Source organism: Taurulus bubalis (assembly GCF_910589615.1).
Source record: "Taurulus bubalis genome assembly, chromosome: 2".
Classification (NCBI taxonomy): Eukaryota; Metazoa; Chordata; class Actinopteri; order Perciformes; family Cottidae; genus Taurulus; species Taurulus bubalis.
In genome coordinates this window covers 40245273-40268148 of record NC_136590.1, presented here as the reverse complement: position 1 = coordinate 40268148, position 22876 = coordinate 40245273, and the positions used below count along the sequence as shown (strand labels likewise).

Here is a 22876-nt window from a genome sequence, read left to right as displayed (position 1 = left end):
CGGGTTGGTGGTCTTCGTCTCGTCTGCCTACATTTCAATAAAGCTCCTATTTTGTGATATAATCCATTCGCCACTGTGGATTATGAAGGTTATATGGTAGTAGTTGTAAGTGATTATCCTTAAAAAGGTTTTCCCAGGGAGCTATAAATATACAGGTCCTCTTATTGTACAGAGCGTAGCAGCTATGAATGGAAATCCAACTCGGGCATCAAGGTGATTCTCTGCCAACAACGGTGACTCATTTATATAAAATCACTATGTCGCAAAAATATTAGCACACCGTTTCTTCGCGTGACCATTCCTCGATAGTTGCTCATAACTAATTCAGTATTTACTGGAAACTAATTTATTATTTTTATAGAAAAATGTTAAAACTGGAGAAAAGTTGATGTCCAATTCACAGCAATCCATCTACTTCCGCTTTAAATACCAAAATAATTAGTTTTTGCATATTGCAAGCAGCTTTCGGATTGCCCAAACGTCCAGGCAATAATGTGTTCATGGCGTTCTCAGGTGGACACCGCCAGTGAAGTGGAGGAGCTGGACATTGACGTGGCTCCTGCACCGTACACAGCCAGCAGAGGAGCAGCAAAGCTTCAGGTTTTCATTGCAAGATACAGGTGAGTAGTAAACTAACGCAATCGCTGACTCGCAGTGTCAACAGTTTGTGAGTATGGGATAAATAAATAACCTCCTCGTGAATGAATTCTGAATGAAACAGCTATAATCCATACGATGGCCCCAATGACAACCCTGAAGTGGAGCTTCCACTCACGGCTGGAGAATACATCTATGTGTATGGAGATATGGACGACGACGGCTTCTATGAAGGTAAATCTATGAGTGTGTGTTGTAGCTACAATTTAATAGTTCTCTGCTGCAGGAGTGTTTAGTGTTTTTTATGTGGCTTCCTCTCAGGTGAGCTGATGGACGGACGGAGAGGGCTGGTCCCTTCTAACTTCGTGGAGCGCCTGTCGGACGATGATGTCATGAGCGGTCACCATCCAGAGACGGGGGACGCGTCCCACAACTCCCTGCTAGACAGCAGCCTGCACAGTGCCAGCCACCAGCATCACCTCCACGTGGGCGCCAGCGCCTCAGAAAGGACCGGGGCCCCCGTCGCCTCTGGCCCTGCCTCAGCCCCCTCGGATTCAGCATCGGCCTTGGCTGTCCCAGCCCCCCTCACCAACGGCCTGGACTTGGATTTGGAGGAGGTGGGAGTGGACATTGTGCCTTACCCACGTAAGCTCACTCTCATCAAGCAGCTTGCCAAGAGCATCATCATCGGCTGGGACCCTCCGTTGGTGCCGGCCGGGTGGGGCAATGTGTGGAGCTACAATGTGTACGTGGACCAGGAGCTGCGGCTCAACGTGCCCTTCGGTGCCCAGACCAAAGCGGTGCTGGAGCGGTTGGACATAAACCTCAAGGCCTACCGTGTGTCAGTGCAAAGCCTGACGGAGAAGGGCCCCTCGGACCAGCTGCGCTGCAGCATGCTGGTCGGTCGGGACGTTTGTGTGGCGCCGACGCAGCTGCGCGCAGAAAGGATCACCGCCACCTCTGCCAACCTGACCTGGCTGCCCAGCAACAGTAACTATGTGCACATTGTGTCCTTGAACGAGGAGGAGTGTGAGCTGGTGAAGGCTGGCCGCAGCTCGCTGTGCCTCAATAACCTCTTGCCCAGCCTGCAGTACGCGGTCAAAGTGGAGGCACGGCCGCACCGCACGCCATGGGAGTTACCCGTAGAGCGACGCGAACACAGGAGCGCCTCCATCACCTTCACCACGCTGATGGCAGGTCAGAATCTATTAATGTCTAATATCCGATTACATTTACTAATCAGAATCAGAACCATTTATTGCCATGTATGTTTTCACATACAAGAAATTTGTCTTGGCGGGAAGTGCATAACATTTAACAATAAACAGAGTGCAATAAATGGGAGCATGAATATTTACAATTGGATCTACAGTAGAATATAAAATCAAAGTTAAAATAAAGTGCAGTACTAAAGTGGCACGTGTATTTAAATCAGAGGTGTGGAGGGATGTGCAGGGGAGTAAATAATCAGTGTGTCATGGATCGACCAAAACTAATTCTCCCAGTTCGAAATCAAGTCATATCAAAACATAAATTGGACAAGAGTAAGTCTTTTTGAGAATCTTTTCAAAACATGTACAGCCGTATGCTGTAGCTCGACAGAAGCAGCTGATTGCATTAAGTCATTCAGATGAACATGTGTATTTTATCCACCAGGACATCGCTGTTACAAGTACGTCAATTGTGAGGGATTTGTGATTTTGTTGCAGAATAAAATGGCTAGACTTAGATTAGTACAATATTCATTGCAAATGTCAATCTTTTGGCGCAATATGGAGTGAAACATGCACAGCACAAGTACCCTTGCCCTCTGATCTACCTCCATCAAACATTCTAATCACAGTCTATTGTTAGCGATTGATATTTTATAGCATTGTTGGTAAGTGCACTGCATTGGGGATTGTTGAACCGTTAACCATTGTTCATTATAAAAAACATTGTTAGTCTCTCCCATAGCCAAACTGTTCCAGTCCACTGCTGGTTCTGTCCATCTCTTCACATTATTTCTCTGAACTGCGGTTCTTGAATTGGAACAGCTCAGTGATCAGAGCTACATGTTTAGCCAATGGGTTGTATTCAGGTGATGCCCTCTATTCAATGGTGGTGATTCTGTACCTCCCACACGAGGACATCAGTTTATTCAGGAGAGCCGCTCTCTTATTAATTAGCCACAGCACTTGGCACATAATGAATTACTTCAAAGGGAAGGAAAATAGGTGACTTGATTGGCTGCAGAGGATGAAGTAGGGTTTGATTATGATTATTATGATGGCAAGTTGGTATTTATTTGATCTTGAGGTGCCCTTTGCCTTTTCATGTTCCTGTTTTTCCAGCAAAGCTTCGTGCGAGACTAATTGTTCAAAAATTGTAATTTCATGTAAATGGATGTTGCTGTCAGTTTCTGGTTCCATATTGCTAATCTACTCCACCATTTCTGTTTTGTTTTTCATGAATGAATTCTAGATGCTTATTTGTGATCAGTGTCATATTAGATTTAAGTTGTGTTTCTCTAAATGACCGTTGGAATTTGCTTAAGTTTCATGCCCACAGTCTGGGAACGCAGGTATATGGTTTCTAAATTTCTTAATGTCCCTCTAGTCTTAGATGGCACTTTTTTTATCCGTAGAATTACATTCCCTTTGTGATATTAATTTCGTATCCCAAGCACTGTATTTTCAATATGTGTGAATCACTTGATCCCATAATAATATGAAGATATTTCTCTATCTTTTGCTTGCCACTGGCTGACGCTTCTACTCCCTGCAGGACCCCCTGACGCTCCTCTGGATGTCCAGCTGGAGCACGGCCCCTCCCCAGGCATTGCCCTCATCAGCTGGCTGCCAGTCACTATCGATGCTGCCGGGACCTCCAACGGCGTCCGTGTCACTGGATACACTATGTATGCTGACAAGAAAAAGGCAAGAACTTTTACAAGCAGTGTGTTGTGGTTTAATTTCAAAGTATAATCTGTCTTTCTATGGCGTTTTGGAAGTTGCTGTACAGTTTAAGAAAAATCTCATTCTCCCGTCCAAGGTGCTGGAGGTGTCTTGCCCGACAGCTGGCAGCGCCCTGCTGGGCCCCTCTCAGATGCAGTCCCTGCTGGCCGCTCAGGAGCTCACTCTCCGCACCATGTCCGCCCACGGGGAGTCCTGCGACTCTCTGCCAGTCAATGTGCCCTCCAAGCTGGCCGCCATCATGGCGGGTCCAGCCACCACCGTCCCAGTTGTGCAACCCCAACCCTGCAACCCTTCAGGCTGCAGTCACCTGCCCTCGCCGCCGTCCTACAGGAACTCTGCTGCCAAAGTCTCCTCGCTGCCCAGCGTTTTGCCATCAGACGCGAACATCGCCGGCCTCATAGTGGAGGCTGCTGCCAACCGTCCTCAAGCTCTCCACCCGGATGACCTTCTCTTATCGGCTTCATACGTGAACGCATGGGCCAACCCTTCCTCTGCTGCTGCCTTGGCTGTGCATGAGGCCACATTACCAGTAGCCTCCCCCATTACTCTGGAGGTAATCCTCACTCTTCATCCTCCTTCATATAAGAGAGGCCACTACTTGTTTATTTTTCTAGACAAGAGGTTTTCAGATGTTGAGGCGAGTTCAAATGGGAGATCTGAGGTGAAAATACTGCATGAGGTGGACAGGTGGATGAAGGGGACAGGGGCATGCCGGTTTTTCTAAAAACAACTGGAAGTTGGTTATTGTAGTTTGATCAGATTATAATCATAGTCGGCAGTTGGAGGCAATTAAGGTACTTCAAAGCCCAAACAGCCGAGTCCTGCAATATCCTTTGAATCTGAACACGGACATAAATGCTTTCTCCATCACAAATTATTATTGAAAGATTTCCCCGGTGCATGCCTCAGAGTAAGCTCCTGTTTAGGTTTCTATTCAGGGATAACTGCCAAAATGTAAAACCATTTAGGCCAAGTGGTGTTGCCCACCCCTAACAAACTATTCACCACTAATATCTAGAATGAATATCCCCAAACTCATCCGAGATTGCACTGACCTCTCCACTTTTAAATCACAAATCAAAACCCACCTCTTCAGAACTGCTTTTAATGTGTGATTTATATTCTTATTGTTTTTATTTATTTTATTTGTTCTATTATTTTATTTGTTTTATTGTCTAGCTTTCAGCATATTTAAAAAATGTTGCGTAAAGTGACTGTAAATATTATGAAAAGTGCTATATAAATAAAATGCTTTATTATTATTGGAATAGAAAGTTATCTAGTGTTGTGTTGACCATCTCTCTCGCCTTCAGGTAAAAGTGACCTCTCCCACCACCTCACCACCTCAAACATCTCCAGCAACTGCACAAGCACCAGTAACGGCAGCAGCAGCAGCAGCAGCAGCAGCAGCTGTGTTGGAGCAGCGCAGAGACACCAACAGCCCCGGAATGATACGTCCTTTCCCGTCTATGGTAGAGTTCTTCGAGGACCCCGGGGCCCAGCTCGGGAGCCCCGAGCGCAACCATTCCCCGCCCAAAGCCCCGATCACAGACTTCCTTAATCCTCCGGACATTAACCTTCACCGACCCCCCAGCAGCTCGCCGCTGGAGTCAGAAGCAGAGGATGAGCGAGAGAATTCCCGCTTGGTGTCCATGGAGGAATTCTTGAGACAGGACCAGAACCAGGAGCCAGCGTACTGTCGGACGCAGCAGGTCAGCACTGATTTGTTGGAAAATGGTTTTCTCCTCACTACAAAAATTAATCTGGCACGTAGTCCCTTCATCCCATTATTGGTTGAGCCCTCCAGAGGTGTTGCTTATTAATTTTAATATTCTAATTCACCAATTAAAGGGATAGTTTTGATTTTTTTTAAGTTGGGTTGTGTGAGGTTCTTGCTAATGATAGGATGGGGGTCAGTTTATAGAAACAGACTAGAGTACCATCATGGGAGCAAAGACGTGTACTGCTGTGGAAGTGGGAGGCAGCAAAAGATATTCTAGACACCTCATTAAAATAAACAATATCACATGTATTCTATATTTAGAATATTTTCACGCTTTGACTTTTTTCACTGAACTGAAGCCGTTATCTCAGCTCTCTTCAAGAGTTCGTATTCACCGAAGCCACAAGCATATATGCTACTGGGAAGAGAAAATGTGATATAATAATAGAATCATTCTAGGCCATGCTGCCCCTCACACTTTCATTCTTGATATAGATAATGATATATATGAAACGTGTTAAATTGCATTCCATGTGACTTTAAGACATCTTAAACGTAACTTGTTGAAACCCTAATTAAAAATGACCTATTTATTTGTTAAGTATGTGTTGCTTGAAAAGTAATTTGTTAAAATATCACCTTATCCTGATGGATTAATGGAGACGATGCATAATGCAACGTTTAGTGCATGTATTTCTTGACATCTGCTCTCGCATTAAGAAAGCCTCCATCATTAGTTCACAGATTTTTAGCATATTTCAGTCAAGTCAGCTCTTACCAGCGCTGTTCTTTAACGGTAAAAGCATCGGGCCAATGCCAGGCGGCTGTTGGCATGTATATATTATTAATACAGCTTCAAGGGTGCATTTGTATCTGCAACATGTTATCGTTTAACTCGCAGATTTATTCATTTTTTTTATCTGTATTTATAGGAAAGACTAATAAAGGGTTTCAAATGTCAGATAAATTGGATAGTCTATTTCAGTGTGTTGACGTATTTTATTGCAGAGTTACAGCAGAGGGCTCGTGGAGCCTCCCAGTGACTACCACGCAGACAACAGCCGGTCAGATCTGTCTGACATCCTGGAGGAGGAGGAGGAGGACTTCTACTCTGACCACCTCGGAGACGCGCAGGCCCGGGGCTACATATTCAGAGCGAACAGGGTAAAGGAAAGAGTGCACTGCATGTGTTGTGGCCATTTGCACAGGCTCTTTGTGAGTTCTGCTTTTTGTTTGGCTTGCATAGTTAGGTGGTCCTCTTTTAGCATTCTGTTATCTTTTTTAATCATGCTTGATTGAGATTCTTCTTTTTTTTCTCCTTCCTCTTTCTTTTCTCTTTCCTTTGCATGACCGCCTTGTCCTCTATTTTGTCTGCACTTCCTTTATTTTCACTGCACGATATGATTTCCCGTCACTCCTTCACCAATCACCTCTTGGTTGCTTTGACCGTTGGCCGTGTAGTCACGCACAGTGGAGCCTCCAGACAGTGATGAGGAGGTGCTGGAGAGGATCCTCAAGTTGCCTGCTCAGGTCCAACAACACAAGCAGCTGTTCATCATTCCCGAGGTGACCGACGAGGAAGATAGCAGTCAAGAAGAGCCTTCAACCCAACGCAGTCAGCCTTGGCCCAGGCCCGGCCACCTTGGCCCCAGAGACTCGGAGCGCTTTCACCGCGCCCCCCAGCATCACCCCAACCCGCACCCGCACTTCCCCCCTCACCACCACCACCACAACAGGGATCCCAGATCCCTGACCAAAGAGCCTTTACTCAGGCAGGTCAAGCCGAAGACGCAGCACAGGGTGCACTACGCAGACACGGTTGACACCATCAGTTATCCTGAAGATCAAGACCTGGGTTTATATGAGGGTCCCACGAGCAGGCGGGCCCGCTGTCCTCCCCAGCTGACCCCCACCAGCAAAGACAGATCACTGCTCAGAGGGCTAGGGGACCGCCTTAGGAGGGAAGCCATGCTCAGGAGTCAGATGTCTGTCGCCGCGGCAGCCAACCCCGGCCATGGTCCCAACCCGCCAAGACCCTACCTGGTCAGCAAAACGGCGCAGGCTCCGAGGCCGCCTATCGGTCACGGGGAAGAGATTGACGTGGAGTACGGCACCGATGACAACGACGGCGCGGGGGAGGTGGGGATGGAGCCAATGAGATCCGAGTGGTGGGTAGAGGGGGCTCAAACGGAGCACAGCAGACCTGCTCACCGCCGGGGGCTGCAGGCGGACCCGCCGGTAAATGTTGCTGCAGTGCCAGCTGCAATGTTGTCCCAGCCCACTCCTCCCTCCTGTACAGTAGCAGCGTAGATCTGACCCTCTAAGTGCTTTAGTGGATATCACTTAACTCCATATCACTCCATCGATCGGTATGGCTATGTTTTCCATCATCAGCGCTGCAGTGGACAGAGGGACGTTCGGTAGCACAATTTGTGGCATATTTTGCTGTTTTAAAAGCGGGAGAAAATGCAGTTTATTAAGCCCATTATCACCTCGTTGCTTCAGACTGTTAATATGTGTAGCCCAAGTGTAGCTCACTTTGTTCTCCCTCTGTCTAACTGCACTACTTCCTGTCTCATTCATTGTTTTCCTACACCTTGAAAGCCACTTGGCTCTTGTCTTTAAGCAGTCTGCCTCATCCTGTATTAGCGTCCAGCAGTTGTGCTTTGGTCTGTATCTGCTAACACCACCATAGTGCAAAAAAAGGTGTTCATGTTGAAACTGTAGAATGTTGGAGACCGTGGAGTTGGATGAGGTTTCAATCGCTATTGAAATAAGTAACAATTAAAATTGATCATTGTTAGTTTAAGCATTAAATGATTGAATATTGTTTAAGAAAATGAACAACTGCATTTGCAGAATGAGGTGCCCTTTCCTCCCCGGTAGTAATTGTGTTTCTGTATACGAGGGTTTCTCTTATTGTCTTGTTTCTTTTGCTGCATGGCGAGCAGGAGTCCAGCCAAATCCCTCCAGCGGAGGCGGGTCCATCGTGGGGAGTGCAGGCCGAGCTCTCTTCGAAACCAGCCTGCTCGCAGGCCAGGCAACTCAAAGGTCAGAGACTCTTTCCTCTTTTGGCTCCTTGTTTCCTCCGTATCTTGGCATCTCTCTCTCTCCCCCTTACTGAAACGGTGCAGCGGTCTGATGCCGACACACCTGTGCCTTCTGTTGGCAAGACTCCCACTCTCTCTCGCACGATGCTAGTCAGATTAGCACCTTGCTTAGGAGGGGAGGGGGTCAGGGTGGAGGAGGTGCTGTAGCTGCAGAGAAGAAGTGGGAGAGAGCCTGCTAAGCTGAGAACCGGCTTAACTCAAAGTGGCTTGTCATGACAGGAGGAAGTGACAGACATTAAAATAGTAACCTCGGTTAGCCGGCAAAGCAACGGCCTGCAGTGTATGAGCGCCCCTCTCTCTGCCTCCGCTGCCTGGCTTTCTTCTCAGCCACTGTCGCGATGACTGCACACTCGTTTTATAAACCTAACCTTTTAGGTATGTGTGTGGGTGCACAGTTGGCTACACACACACACACACACAAAACCATATGTGCATATGCGTACACGTGCGCGCAGATAGAGGAAGGGAGCAGGGAGAAGTTCTGGCCTATCAACTGGAAAGTCAGTAAGGATGTGAAAGTGTGCAAGTTGGCTGCCCGTGACTTTTGCCACAGATGGGCTGATTCTCCCTAATGAGATAGAGAACACGTCTCTCCAGTGCAGCTTAAAGTCGCACTACAGCTCTTCAAATGTGTCGCTCGCCGTCATGTAGGCTACAGTGGCAATGCTTTGAGCCACGCCAGTGTCACACCTCTCGTCTGCTACGCGATGTGCCGCGCTACCAAACACATTTACAGGACGCTTTGCACGAGCTGTGATGTTGCACCTTCATATTGATGCTATTTTCTTTTTTCTTTTTTTGCGCCTGTGTTGTCAGTAAACTTCAGATGAGCGGGTGGGTCAAACACAGAGGGTTTTCCCTGGTGCTTGCTCGCTGCAGATCATGAACGAGTGCACGTTCGTCAAACGGCTCACGCGGCTTAGGATCAGTGGTTTAGCTTGATTACCTCTTTTAAAGACATGCATGTGCTCGCCGAGCACCGAGGTGTGAGGGGGGTGCTGGCTATGCTATTTCCGGAGCTCATTGCGTGGCTTGCGTGCCGAGAATGCCTAGTGTGGTAGTAGTGGCAATATTGTGTCACACGCTTTTGAGAGGCAAAGTTAACGAAAAGACAAGGAAAAACTTTGATAAAATAATGCATGGACGAAAACAAGGAATCAAAAGTTAAACTTAAAAGTTAAAAACCAGGGGGGATGTCAACGAATACTGTAAATTCAAATATATATTTGATTAAAAAAAAAAATCTGATATTTGAGTATGAAAGGTAATATTGAGATTCATGAAAAACCAGCAGCGCTGCAGCGGCTGTCTGCCTCGGGGAGTCGGGACGGGAGTAACACACATATCACTTCCATTAATAGTTGTAGTTGCCAATTAATACATCCCTAATAACCTGAGTTTTCAACGCTGCACTTCTCTCAGCAAAAGGGGAGACGCTTGTTAAATGGTCAGCGGAGCACAAGCACCATTTGATTTTATTCATCCAGTGCCAAAAACACCTGTATGTGGGTGGCAAATGAAGTATTGTGTGTGTGTGTGTTTGTCTGTGTGTGCGCTTGCAGGTGGTGGTGATTCCCCAAAGATCAAAAGAGACGGTGACATACGTATCTTTGTGGCCCTCTTCCCTTATGATCCTGCCACCATGTCACCCAATCCTGACGCTGCCGAGGAGGAGCTGCCCTTCACTGAAGGACAGATCATCAAAGTAAGTCCCCACACCGCTCAGACGCTGCTGGGAGAACCTCCACAATCATGCATGCAGTTTCTTTCAAAGCATCCCTGATAAACTCACATTAACGGGAGCGCTATATACATCGGTTCTCCCACGAAATGCACTTTGTATATTTAGTATGAAGCCAGCAATTTTGCAGGCGTGCGGTGCTCCATGTCAGGAGATAAATTTGTACGCTCCTCTCCCCAGGTTTTCGGAGACAAAGACGCAGACGGGTTCTACCGAGGGGAGTGCGCCGGTCACCTGGGCTACGTGCCGTGCAACATGGTGTCTGAGATCCAGGTGGAGGACGAGGAGACCCGGCAGCAGCTACTGCGGCAGGGCTTCTTGTCCACGGCGGCCTCCATGGAGAAGATAGGTAGGTGAAGCTGTCTGAAGACGTGCCTGTAGGCAGATTTAGGACCAAAGGACCAACGGTGTGTAAATTGTGATCATGTTGTGGGCCGTTATACATGTGTTACAGTGGGAAACGAGCACATCCTTTCCCATAAGTGTAAATTGTGTAATGTTCTACTTGTTATATATCGCCGCTGTTTGTGTTTAGTGGTAAGTGAAAATAGCTGCACAAGTGTTGCGGAATCCACACCTAAAATATGTTTTTTTCATTGTCCCAGTCTTCAAATTGGCCAGCTGTGTAAAGTTGTCAAATTCTTTGTCTGCCCTTAATTTGGGAAACAACGAAAACTTCTTTTTTTTTTCTCCAGATGAGAGAAGGAGATGTAAAAGCTCCCTCTGGCCTGTTGAGCTGTTGATCCAGCAGTTAAACTGAACTCAAATGAATTCCCAAACTGTCCCCCATGGCATTTCTTTGTTGCTATTAAGGAAAGCACAACCATCTATTCTCAGTCACTGACTTCGCCCTCAAGCAGGCGTCTAAAAAGAGAGAATAAACTGAAGTCAAAGTGTTTGCCCGTGGCGAGTCGAGCGAGCCATGCAGCAAAATCGAGCTGACACTTTGCTTCTGTTTCCTGCTTTCTGAAACCCACAGTGGTATAACTGCAGATGGTTTGACCTTTTCACTTCCACTTGTTCTCAGTGCCGTGTTTGCTGCTCACTGGTTGTCCTTTTTTAAATGGCTCTTCGCTGGCTTTTCATTGTCTACTTTGTCTGGTCTGCTTCACTCAAAAATTGCACCTCTGTTTCTTTTTGGTTTCATTTTTTTATTTTTTATTTTATTTTTGGTTTTCCCTTCCAAAACTCCATAAAGGCACTCGCACACACGCACAGCTTCCGCGTCGCCCCGTTCCACCGCCGAAACCGAGACGATCCAAGAAAGGTGTGTCTCGCTGCAGATTGCGGCTTCCCACCTCCCTCCTCTATTCTCTCCTCTGGTTTGCTTCTCTTTCTGTCTCTTTCACTTTAGATTTTTGCTCTTTCAGTTGGCGCTTCTCAATCAGCGACCAGGGGGGATTTAGGTCAGCCACTGTAGTCATGAACTCAGACCGCTTCCCAGCAGTCTGGTAGAGTATCAGCACTATGAAAACTCTGCAGTACTTTCACAGTCTATAGTTAAGGCATAGTGTTCCACTTTAAGTGACATAGGCTCTTCAGAGTAATTTAATCTCTTCACAGTTGAACCTTTTTATGTTTTTTGTTAAAAGGCACACACATGAGTACTGAGTCAGTCCTGTCAGCTTTCATTTATATTCATGTAACACATTGCAGACAAAGCAGCAGAATTTTGGCTGTTATGGTCGTACCGAATAGTCCAATAATAATAAGAGTGTCGAGTCAAACATCAGTTCTAAAATTCACAACATGTTTTTATCTGGTAAAATATTCAGCTTAGTTCTGTGAAACATTTGCTGGCGTTTAGCCTTTCAAAAACATTTTCACTGTGGTCTGAAAGGCCCCTTTATTAAAGTCTAGCAGCACCATAAATTATGTTTATATGTCCACAATAACAAAAACACATATTTTTAGGGTGTTGACTACTTGCATTCAAATCTTCATTCGAAAGCCTCTTTAGAAGCTTTGTGTGTAAACAATAAAATAAAGACATTCGGTACAGCCCTAGCGCAGTGTGGTGCTTATTGCTAGAAGAAAGTCCTTTTTGCCAGTATTCTGCTCCGATGTCACAACTGCATTACATGAGCACCTAAAGTTCTCTTGCTGAGACATCCATCCCCTCTGATCTCCATCTGTGACTTTGTGTGATGACTGAGACTTGATGCTTTGACTTCAGGCAGGATTATTCTTTGGCCTTCGGGGTCCGGTATCATTCTGTGATTGTGTGTGTGCTCTCTTCCCGTACTCCCTCTCTTCCAGTGGAGTCTGCCGCACTCTGGGAGGAGAGCGTAGACTCCCCCAGCCAAGGTTCGTAGTTGGCACGTTGCATGACGACCCTTTGTCCGTCCGCTGGAGGACAGCATGTGTTTACCTGCCATTCCATGCATCCGTGTGCCATTTGTGACCTTTTCCTTATCCGTTGGACTGCTGATAACACCAGGGCTCATCTTCATTCATCCTTATTCGGGACTGTTTGATTATTTAGGGGTTTAATGAAGAATTTGACCTTTTCAAAGATCCTCAATAACAGACTTAAAAAAGAATGCACGTTCCTTGTGTTGGAAAGAATAACATAAACAATATATTGACAAATCTAATGTCTTCTTCTTGACAAGTAGCCCTATTTAAGTGACTAATGGGGACAACATTTTTGAATGTGCAGTTTTGAAAGAATGTAATCACTCTGGGAAACTCCTCACCGTCAACGTACGTCCACTAAACATGAATGTTTTTTAACACTGACAGCCTCAGATTGTTGTCATAAGTGTCAACATTATTTGCGTAGTTTCTTCCACAATGTCAACGTGATGTAAGTCTCGAGCGAGACTTGGTTAGTCCCTTCTCGCTCAATACTGGACCACTATCAAAACTCAGTGTCCAAATTAGTCACTCCGACACAAAAACATGAGAAAATATAGCGCAGGTTTAAAAATGCAGTTGTTTAATTTCTTCATTAACCCCAGTTAAATATGTCAAGCAGTCCCTTCTTCTAACTCTTTTCATTTCACAGTTCAACGTGACATCATTTAACCACTAAACCATTTCCGTTGTCATCACTTTTACAGCCCGGGGAGCTTTTTCCAATGAAAATAAAAATGCTGACTCTCACTCCTACTGTCTAATTTTGTTATTTCCATGCGACTGCAGTGGTGTGACTTTTCCTCAGCTTAGCATGCCGCTGAGTGGGTCGGCCGTGCAGACACGATGAGCTGCATGCCGATGAGTCGATTGTATTGGCAGTGAGGCGTTACTCTAATTATCAGGATGTCAGACTGTCACGTTTGCCATCTCCCTGTTTGATTGACAGATCCCAGCCAGCCCGCCGCCGCCACCGCTGCTGCTGCTGCTGCTGCTACTGCTGCTACTGCTGCTGCTCCTCCAGCTGCTGCTCCAGCTCCAGCAGCTGTGGGGAACCCGGCCCCAGGAGCTCGCAGGATGGTCGCCATCTTTGATTATGACCCACGAGAGAGCTCCCCCAACACTGACATCGAGGTCAGACATGCATAATATCTTCTTCTTTTTTTTCAAACACTGCACTATATGTGCGTTCGTAGTTTTTGCTCATTATCTGCCTCGTTTTTTCGTGACTGGATTCAGGCTGAGCTGACCTTCAGTGCAGGAGACATCATCCATGTGTTTGGTGACATGGACGAAGATGGCTTCTTCTACGTAAGTGTTACTCCAGAATTAAGAGTGGGTCGTTCATCGCTACGTCTTAGCGATGAGCCGTTTTTGTGCTGTCCGTCCTAAAATAGTGTTTTGGCTCTTGCATCAGAAACAATGAAAAGTGTTCATAATTAGTTCTTAAAACCCAATTTAACATCATCATATGCCTTGTTTTGTCCGACCAACAGTCTCAAATCTATTACATTTACTGTATTGTAAGACCCATGACAGCAACAACTTGTTACATTTAAGAACCCGAACCCGTCAACATTTTTGCTTGAAACGTTACTTTCATGATTAATCAATTTAGCGAAACAAAATGACAGCGTATGGGTTGTTAAAAGGCGCCCTCATGTCCTCACAGGGAGACTTGAATGGACACAGAGGCTTGGTGCCCTCCAACTTCCTGCAGGCCGTCCCAGAGGACGCTCCGGCCAAACCCCTCTCTGCTCATCAGCCGGCACCAGAACCCAGGAGAGACTCACAGGTAGCTTAGCGCGTCTGTCCATCTAGCATGCACTTCTGTACGCATCCGCTGTGTCTCATTTTTACAAATCACTGACATTAAAAAGTTCATTTTGACTTCTTTTTTTGAATTCTTTTTCATGCACTTCCAGCATTTTGGTTGCGGTGACTTTGTGATGCGTTTCTTTAATCTTGTAATCTTGCCCTGTCACATTTCTTTTGCCCCACTGTTTCCTGCATGTCCTTTTGCAGAAGCACAAGCGAAGTGTACACTTTGAGACTTGATCGTAAGTGTTTTCAGATCGGAACATAGCGGCTCAGTGATCACCACTAGCGTCCCCGTTTTTGTCCTCTTCCCTCCACCTTACCTTGTAGTCCTGCACTGCTTACCGATGGTTTTAGTTCATCAAAACAAGAAGTGGAGCTCTCAGCTGCGTGTCCTATCCTTGTATTTCCCTTTTGGTGTTACATTTTCAAGCATAACTTAGCTTTAGATATTGTTTAATATGTTTGGCATGTTGGTTCTAAAAGTCTGACTCTTCCTGAAGGGTACCCGGACGACTTCCACAGAGCCACAAGATCCTGGGCCCTCGACCCCGGAAGAGCCGTCGGACCCCCAAACAGAAACTCCTTTCCCAGACCCAACGGAGCAGACAGACCCGCCACCCAAACTGGCACCCACTGCAAGCCCCCCGTCAGACCTGGACCCTGCACCAGGCCCTGCTCCAGGCCCTGCTCCAGGCCCTGCTCCGGGTCCAGCTCCGGGTCCAGCTCCGGGTCCAGCAGCAGCTCCGGTGGCCTGCTGCTCCCCCCCGGACCCCCTCCCAGCAGACAGCCCGACGCAGACGGACCGCTCTGCGGAGGGCAAGAAGAAAAAAGGCTTTTTCTCCAAAGGCAAGAGGCTGTTCAAAAAGCTGGGATCCAGCAAGAAAGACTGAGTCAGCAGATTTGACTCCAAATACTCGCGTCACATTGAAAGCACTTTTTCTATCTTCACTGTTAGTCCCGGTTGGTAGCCGGATCCGGGCCATCGGATCTCATAAGTGATGCTTCCACCGTCAGTATTTCTACATTTGCCTTAGAGCACTGCTAGCAGCTGTTAAATATACAAGTACATCAACGTACTGCTTACAGCATCACACTGGCATGTCGAGGTGCATGTTGAAGTGTGCAAACACCAGTATACTCTCTAACTACTACCTAACTAAGCATTTGCAAAAATTTCAACTTGCTTGATCCAAACCACTTAGTCGTCTCTTAATGGATCGGTTATATTTAGAGCAACTAGAAACAGAGCGATGTTGAACAGCAGACCCGAGTCCAGCCCGGCTCAGACGCAGCTAATTAAATATTAGCTCTAATGTTCATGTACTGGTGCCACTTTATTTATTTGAAGCGAACAAACAGAAGCAGCGGCAGTCGGTCTCTTCCTCTGTGCGACTGTGATAATGCACTATCCATCCTGATCGGATGTGTTTCACATACCCGCCTGCTCGTCCCCCTCCATGTGTTTCTCGTCTTTAAGTATTTATACTGGACTTTGTACAGAACATGCTATTTATTTTGTGTCCGACTCTTGCCCTAACCATCGTCACATTGCATGAAGTGGGCAGGAGGTTTAGTCATTCAGAGCCGGTGATGATCCGCTCTGATACGTGTAGTCTAGATCAAACTAGTTATGGGGTTTGGAGGTTAACAGTAGAGATTGTCTATTGAAGGTTAAGAATGTGAAGGGTTGCCTTTCTTTTGTGTGTGTGTGTGTGTGTGGGGGGGGGGCCTAAATGTTGCATCCTACATACTTTAGAGACAGAGAGAGAGACCCATGCAGCAGGTGCAACAGTTATGTAAACTCTTCTGTTAGCAAATAGTGCTGCAACTAATGATAATTATTAAGTCATTATCGATTAATCAATTAATCGTTTCACCTCTAAAACATAAATAACTAATGGAATGTCTTGTTTTGTCCAACCAACTGTTCAAAGATAATCAATGTATTATGATGTAGGGGAAAAAAGGAAATTATCACATTTGAGAACCTAAAATCCATCAAATATTTAGTGTATTTTCTTAATTGATAATCGGTTATCAAAAATAATTGCCAATACATTTTCTCTCCATCGACTAATCCAGGGGTTTTCAAAGTGCTCCGCATCCTTGGTCAAAATCAAGACAACTGCACCCGTCTAAAAACCCCACTGATGTTATTATAAATATGTGTATAAGATGAATAGAGGAGACTATATATATAAGAACCATGTCGAGCCTTAGCGCTGTCAAAGAAGTATTGGAAAAACTTCATTTTTATGGCTTTTAGTCTTCTTATTGGTCCTTTTTAGGGGGATAATTGTGCTCTAATGTTTGAAACTACATTTCCCATGATTTTAGGGGCTTCAGGGGATTTAAACATGTATCGTGTTCGCTGTGGGCTACAAATCAAATTGAGCCCTTTTACTGAGCCTATATTTCTTTACAATCTGGCAAAACTGGCACCTTTTAAGAGTGTGCCGACCGAGCTAAGAGCACTTCCTGTTCTGCAGTGTTCCCACGAATGTACACAAAGCTCATCGCTGCATTACTTTGAATGAATGAATATATACTTTATTAATCCCCAAGGGGAAATTTGGTGTTGAGTAGCAGCAGTTTAAAGACAGAAAATAAGATATCAAAACAGCAGGGATGAAATATATATACAATAATAATACTAATAAAATAAAAATATCTGGGAGTGAAGAAAACAGAAAAACGAGACGATCCCCAGACAAGTCCTGGAATTAATTTGTCGATCCGTTAGTTTGAAGACCTCTGGACTAATCGATTGATCGATTGCAGCTCTCGCTAATTAATACTCCAAAATCACAATACTTAAAATATTCTTTGATTCGTTTGATATCCAGATTAGAGGGAAGCCGTGTCCTCATGCTGGTTACATTAATAGCATGCACTCTATAAGCTTTTGGGATTAATTACGCTTTGAACGTAGCATGTAGCAACAACACCGGCGTGTGTGTGTGTGTGTGTGTGTGTGTGTGTGTGTGAGAACATTGAGTCAGACAGGCTGAGTTTATTATGTCCACACATTTTCATCAGAACATTTTAGACTGTTTGGTTGAAGCTAAATAATACGACGTGAGCAATATTGGAACACAACGTGGAAGCTTCCTGCATCTAGCAGTGTGTGCGCCGGCTTTGCTCGCATTGGGAAGTCGTACCAGTATTCAGTGTGTGGACCAGGCCTTAGCATTGAGCGCATTAGTCCTGTTATCGGGGCGACGCGGGGCTGTTGGGTAACTTCTCAGGTTTTCACTTGTAGTTTCTTATCAGATGCTGAGCCACCCGTTGACTCCGGCTGTTAAAAACTGCAGGAATATGCCAAAATTGTAGGTGCTAGCGACGAGAGGCCGAGCATCCGGCAGCAGGGGTGTGTCCTGTGGTCGGACCCGGGTCGCCTTTTGAAGGTCAGACCTGATTTCACACCTAATGACACGAGTCGGAGGCAAATCGTATATATTTTGTTCTTCTTTAATGTCATGAATGTTTTAATTGTTTGTCAGCGTTACATAAAGGGAGCACGGCGATGCCAAGAGCCAACGGGAGGGCGGGTCGAGAAAGACACTTTAGATAGCCGGGATAGAGGCAAGACTGAGGCTGTACTGTATGTTTTTATTTATTTATTTCTCATCTTTTTGTTTTGTTTTTTTCTCAAAGAGGGTTGAATGCTCAAAAAGTTGCCGAAATGTACAGCGAATATTTGTACCGCTCCTGTATTTGACGGCCTTCAATGCACAAGTTTTTCTTCTTCCTGCTGTGTAGCGAGTAGGCGGCCGTTGACTGAATAGGACCTAGACCCACATAGGTATTGATCATATTTAGCCTTACAAGAAGACCTTGTTTAGTCTTAATATGTTGTTTACAGGATGTTCATTGACTGCATGCATACCAATGTCGTACCCATGTTCGGCCTTATTTATGTTACTGCTCATATTTATGTTTTTCCAGGGCGGACCTGTCTACAATGTTTGAGTTGTAGATTGTCAATGCAGTGGAAAAGAAGCTGTGTGTGTATATAATGAACAGTGTTGGGACTTGTGGTATATTTTCATACAGCGCGGGACACTTTTTTTTTCTTTTCTTTTTCTTCCCTGACCTACATTTATTGTTTTTAAGTGGAAGATTCACCTTTTTATATTTTTATGTTTTTATCACCTTTTTGGAAGCTCATGTGTAAATATGTTTTGTTAATATTGTTTTTCAGAATTGTCTTTCTTTTTTTTCTTTCCTTTTTCTTTCTTTTTGCATGTCCAGCCGTTGTGGATGGAGGAACAGTAACTGAGATGTAGAACACAGAGGACTCGTGGTTTTGTTTCAATATGGATCTTTTTACAGGAATAAAGTATGTATATTTTCACAGAAACCCCCAGAGTGCGTGTGATGCTTGTGATTTGCCTGGAAAACAGAAGTTGACACAAGGTACTTTTTATTTTTGTTCATCTTTATTGCACATCACACAGATTATATCTACACGACTCTCAGACTTCTCAATTTTTCAAAACCGTTGAAACGGGTGAATTCTAAAATGGAGGAAAAGGGTTGCGAGCTTCGCTCCGGGCCGCACGCCGCCCATGTGAACGGGGCAACACTCTGGGCGGTGCGTGGCTTCGTGAGACAAAAGCAGCTTCCTCTTTTCTGACTTCCTGCGCAGGGCTCCACGCGGTGGCCTCTTCTCTCTCTCTTCCCTGAAGCCAACAGTACACTCATCCATAAAGTAGGAAACACTACACTGTGGCGATGAGTTTAGTAGTGCTTTCTACTTTATGGATGACTGCACTGTACATCCACTGCTCGGCATCCGTCATCTTCTTCTGCTGCACCTGCAGCTGCACACACACACACACACACACACACACACAAACTGACACCTCTCGTCTCAAAACGCACACTTCCTGCTTTTGCCGTGAAACATTTGCATGCAAGTTTTTTTGTTTGTTTTTTTCTCAGAGGCCTTTTTTTTTTTTTAATCCAAGTGAGGCCTGTTGGCATTTTTTGTGCAAGACAAAATTCATCCAAAAGGCCCCACCCGATGCTTCGAACCGCCCCCTCAGTGCGGCGTTTGAGGCAGAAGTCCGAACTAAACCGAGGAAGCGCTATCTTGAGGAGGCCATTTTGGCAGCCATGAGTAAGCTTTTCTGCCCGAGCAACAAATCGCTTTGTACGTTCTAAAGTCTTTGAAAAGGACGGCACACATCGGTTGAGAAACGGATAGAAGCAAATAAAAAGATCCAGTCGATACATTCGACACTTAAACAAATACATAATATTACAGCAGCAAAAAACAAACAAAAAGAGAGCATTCGGTTTTAAGAACAATATTTGTTTTATCCAAATTCCAAATGGACGTCTGAATAGAGGTCACTTAAGTAAAGGTTCAAAAGAAATGCGTTAATGACATGAAATATCTTTCATTATCTGACAGATGAAAAGTTTCTTATTTTTTTACCACATCGACACAAATAGTTCTGCTGTTTAAATACACGGTGTGGTCCAGCATACGTTACCTCAACCTCCGTTTCTTTCCTGCTCGCTTCAAGTGCCGGCGGTCCGGGCCGCCTCTCGCAGGTGTCGTCTGTGTGTCCAAGGAGCGGATGATGAAGAAGAAGAAGAAGTCGCCTCCTTTTGAACCCTCCACAACCACGTGACGTAACCACAGGAAGAGGCCTAACAGTCACAGCCGCTCTGCCTCTCCTCTTCCGGCTTAACTCTTTGCCTTCTGCAGGCGCCTTTTCAAAACGCTGACAGCAACTAAGGAGGGCTTTTTTTTCTCTTTTTCTCGATCGCAGTGGCAGAAATTTAAATGCGAAACAGATCCTGTCAACATTTAAGATTTGTACAAAGTACAAACACTAAAAACATCCCAGATGTTCTCTTCATAATTCCCTTTCTCTTGATCAACTTCAAATGAATTCCTTCTTAAGGCTCAAGCTCAGTTTTTCCATCTCGACCCCGTGTCTGTACCGGCACGCGATGACATCATTCATGCTCGTAGAAACATTCTGTAGCTTTGTGCAGTTTTGTCCGCACCACGGTGTAAAGAGAAGTTGGGTAATGAACCTATCTGTGTGAACATATCTGTATCTTTCCCCATTCGGGGGCCGGGACCTATTTGCGGCCTATTTTTTTGAGTTTCTCTGATGACCGAACTTCCCTATCGCATCTCTGTCAGATGATTTAATCATGAACGATACGCGTTGGCTCTTTTTGGACGGATGTGAGGCCCCCCAGCTCAAGATGGTGTAAAGCGATAGCAGCGACCAGATGAGCAGCCGCATTGTGAAGCTGAGTCTGTTACTGTTTCAACTGAAATCGCTTGTAAAACTCCATCAAAGGAGTGTCCTCATACGTTACTCACATGCTCATTTGTGCATTGAAGGGTTTACTGGCTGCTCGAGTTGTTCTTCCTGTCCATAAATCCTTTAAATGTCAGTGCAAGTGATGGAGGCAGAAACCCACAATCCTCTCTTTTAGAATGTTTACACAGAAAGAGGACCGAGTGAAGGAGAGGGCCTCTTTGTCCCCAGGTTTAAGATGGACTTTATTTTTGGTAAAGCGTCTTGTTTGGGTGTTGGCCGACATTTCCGTCACTCGTTACCTTGTTGGTAATCTGTTGGATCTCAAAAGTGAAAGGCAGCCGGTTTCAGTTCCTTGTAAATGTCCAACTGTAACCTGAGGGTTTCTCATAATGCTAACCTGGGGGGTTTTAGTGCAGAGCTCTGTGCTGCGTGCACTGAAGAAATTGGACCTTTTTTCAACCTTAACGGGCCCATTGCAGAGGAAACCCTCAGCTCACTTGAGGCCAAGACGGGTTCTTCTTGCTCCCCTCGTAGTTTACAGTCTGATCTGCGCTGTGACAACAGTTTGCTTTGTTCTAAAAGCTCCAATGTGAGTCTTTTAGCTTCGCCAATAGGCTGCTCATATATTCTCAAAGTCTGATGAGCCCTGTATCAGTGCAGCAACGTGACCTTTCAGAGAAAGATGGCTGGAGTCCATTATGTATAGCCGCGACATTAGATACAACAATGTAAAAGAAAAAACTCAGAGTACCTCGGAATGATACTTAAGCACAAATACTTGAGTAAACGTACTAGTTTACTTTGCGGCCCCCTGGATGTACGCTCAGTGTGTGCACCGTTTCCCGTTGAGGATTTGAAACCACATGGGTGTGTAGTGTAGAGAGGCGTTTGGCACCCTGAGGTCTTCTCTAACTTCACTCCTGTCCGTGAGTTCCTGCAGGTTGACGTCATTCGGACATCTAGAAGCGCTGGCGGGCCGTGGATGTGAAATCCTGCAGAATGTGTCCACCTCACGACCGTTTCGAGAACAGATGACCCGGTTGTGATGCAAAAACTCGGTAAAGACGAGCCTCTCCTGTCAATAATGTTTGAGACTCAATGAGACAGAAGCCTGCTGCATGAGGATTCTGGGTATTCATCTTTTGTGTTCAGAATCAACCCTTCATGGTGCTCCAGTGAATCCCGTCACAATGCAGACATAAGGTGTCTTTAAAAGCCACACTTTCTTTTTCTTTTTTGTGTACCTTCAACCCTCCAAATCTCCTAACCCCTGCCCCGCATTTGACTAATCCCTTTCCCTCTTCAACTTATTGAGTCCCGGGCCTCTACAGTGCTGCCACTCCGTGAGGTGGACGACCTCGAGCGTGTGCCAGTGATCCAAACCCCCCCCATGCACTAAAGCCGGGCCCTGATAGACCTTATCAGGGCCGGCAGCCATTTCCCCTCCCCAGGCTGCGCTCTCCAGGCTCCTCCTGGGCCGGGTGTCGACACCGCCGAGCCGCCCAGAGGCTTATTTCTCCCCCAGACCTGCGAGCTCCTCAGAGGCCCGAGCTGCTCTAAACCGGCTCCGGGGGGGAAGTAGATTCACTCACTCACGACTTCTGAGGTGCTTGCGCTCTATTGGAGTGTTTCCATGTTCTACATTCATTTGACATCTAGCCGGCTCTCTTCAGATCCCAGATTAATTTCATATGAGTTGTTGAGCTCCACCAGTTCCATTTCCCCTCTAAACTTCTCACATTGTGTCATTTTGGAGAGACTCTCGATGGATTCATTTAATTCACACGCGGGAAAAACACGTAGGAATTAAAACTATAATAGTCCATTTGCAACTTATTTGGGGGCTTAATTTCATTAAGGGCCTGTGAATGCCTGTAAATTACTGAAAATATAAGTAATTCACATTTCTTGGGGAAAGAAAATATATTCATCATGATCGATAGACGCATAGGAGAGTGTGTGAAAAGCCCTCTCTCAGATTGTCTGGACATGATGTATGATTCAAGTTGTTACTATAAATAAAACATGCTCAGTGTGTTCGCCGATGAATAGATCCACTTAAATAGAATCAAATGAAATACTCTACGAGGCGCGAGGATGTAAAATCATCTCATATTTCACAAAATAAACAAAATAACAAAAGAGAGAATGAAAAACAATTGTGTGGCAGAACGTTACTTTCCTCTTTCCAAACACATTAATCATCTCACGCTTTCTAGTCTGCAAGAGACAGGAAGTTGTGTCAGCCTGTTGAAACACCAGTGTGTGTGTGT

At 45.5% G+C, this 22876-nt stretch overlaps 1 protein-coding gene across 1 annotated transcript in view; it reads left to right on the top strand.

Annotated features, from left to right (window-relative positions):
• tspoap1 (TSPO associated protein 1) overlaps positions 1 to 15197 on the top strand; it is a gene marked incomplete at both ends in the record, with an annotated part of 54236 nt that extends 39039 nt beyond the window's left edge. Inside the window, 18 exons of the mRNA XM_079214364.1 lie at positions 514 to 620; positions 722 to 831; positions 919 to 1794; positions 3134 to 3160; positions 3364 to 3515; positions 3631 to 4107; positions 4868 to 5266; positions 6286 to 6441; positions 6739 to 7515; positions 8229 to 8328; positions 9950 to 10092; positions 10309 to 10477; positions 11327 to 11395; positions 12388 to 12435; positions 13511 to 13620; positions 13726 to 13797; positions 14159 to 14281; positions 14808 to 15197. Coding sequence (XP_079070490.1) covers positions 514 to 620; positions 722 to 831; positions 919 to 1794; positions 3134 to 3160; positions 3364 to 3515; positions 3631 to 4107; positions 4868 to 5266; positions 6286 to 6441; positions 6739 to 7515; positions 8229 to 8328; positions 9950 to 10092; positions 10309 to 10477; positions 11327 to 11395; positions 12388 to 12435; positions 13511 to 13620; positions 13726 to 13797; positions 14159 to 14281; positions 14808 to 15197 — 4305 coding nt within the window. The remainder of the gene's footprint in view (positions 1 to 513; positions 621 to 721; positions 832 to 918; positions 1795 to 3133; positions 3161 to 3363; positions 3516 to 3630; positions 4108 to 4867; positions 5267 to 6285; positions 6442 to 6738; positions 7516 to 8228; positions 8329 to 9949; positions 10093 to 10308; positions 10478 to 11326; positions 11396 to 12387; positions 12436 to 13510; positions 13621 to 13725; positions 13798 to 14158; positions 14282 to 14807) is intronic.
• Positions 15198 to 22876: the final 7679 nt, after the last annotated feature.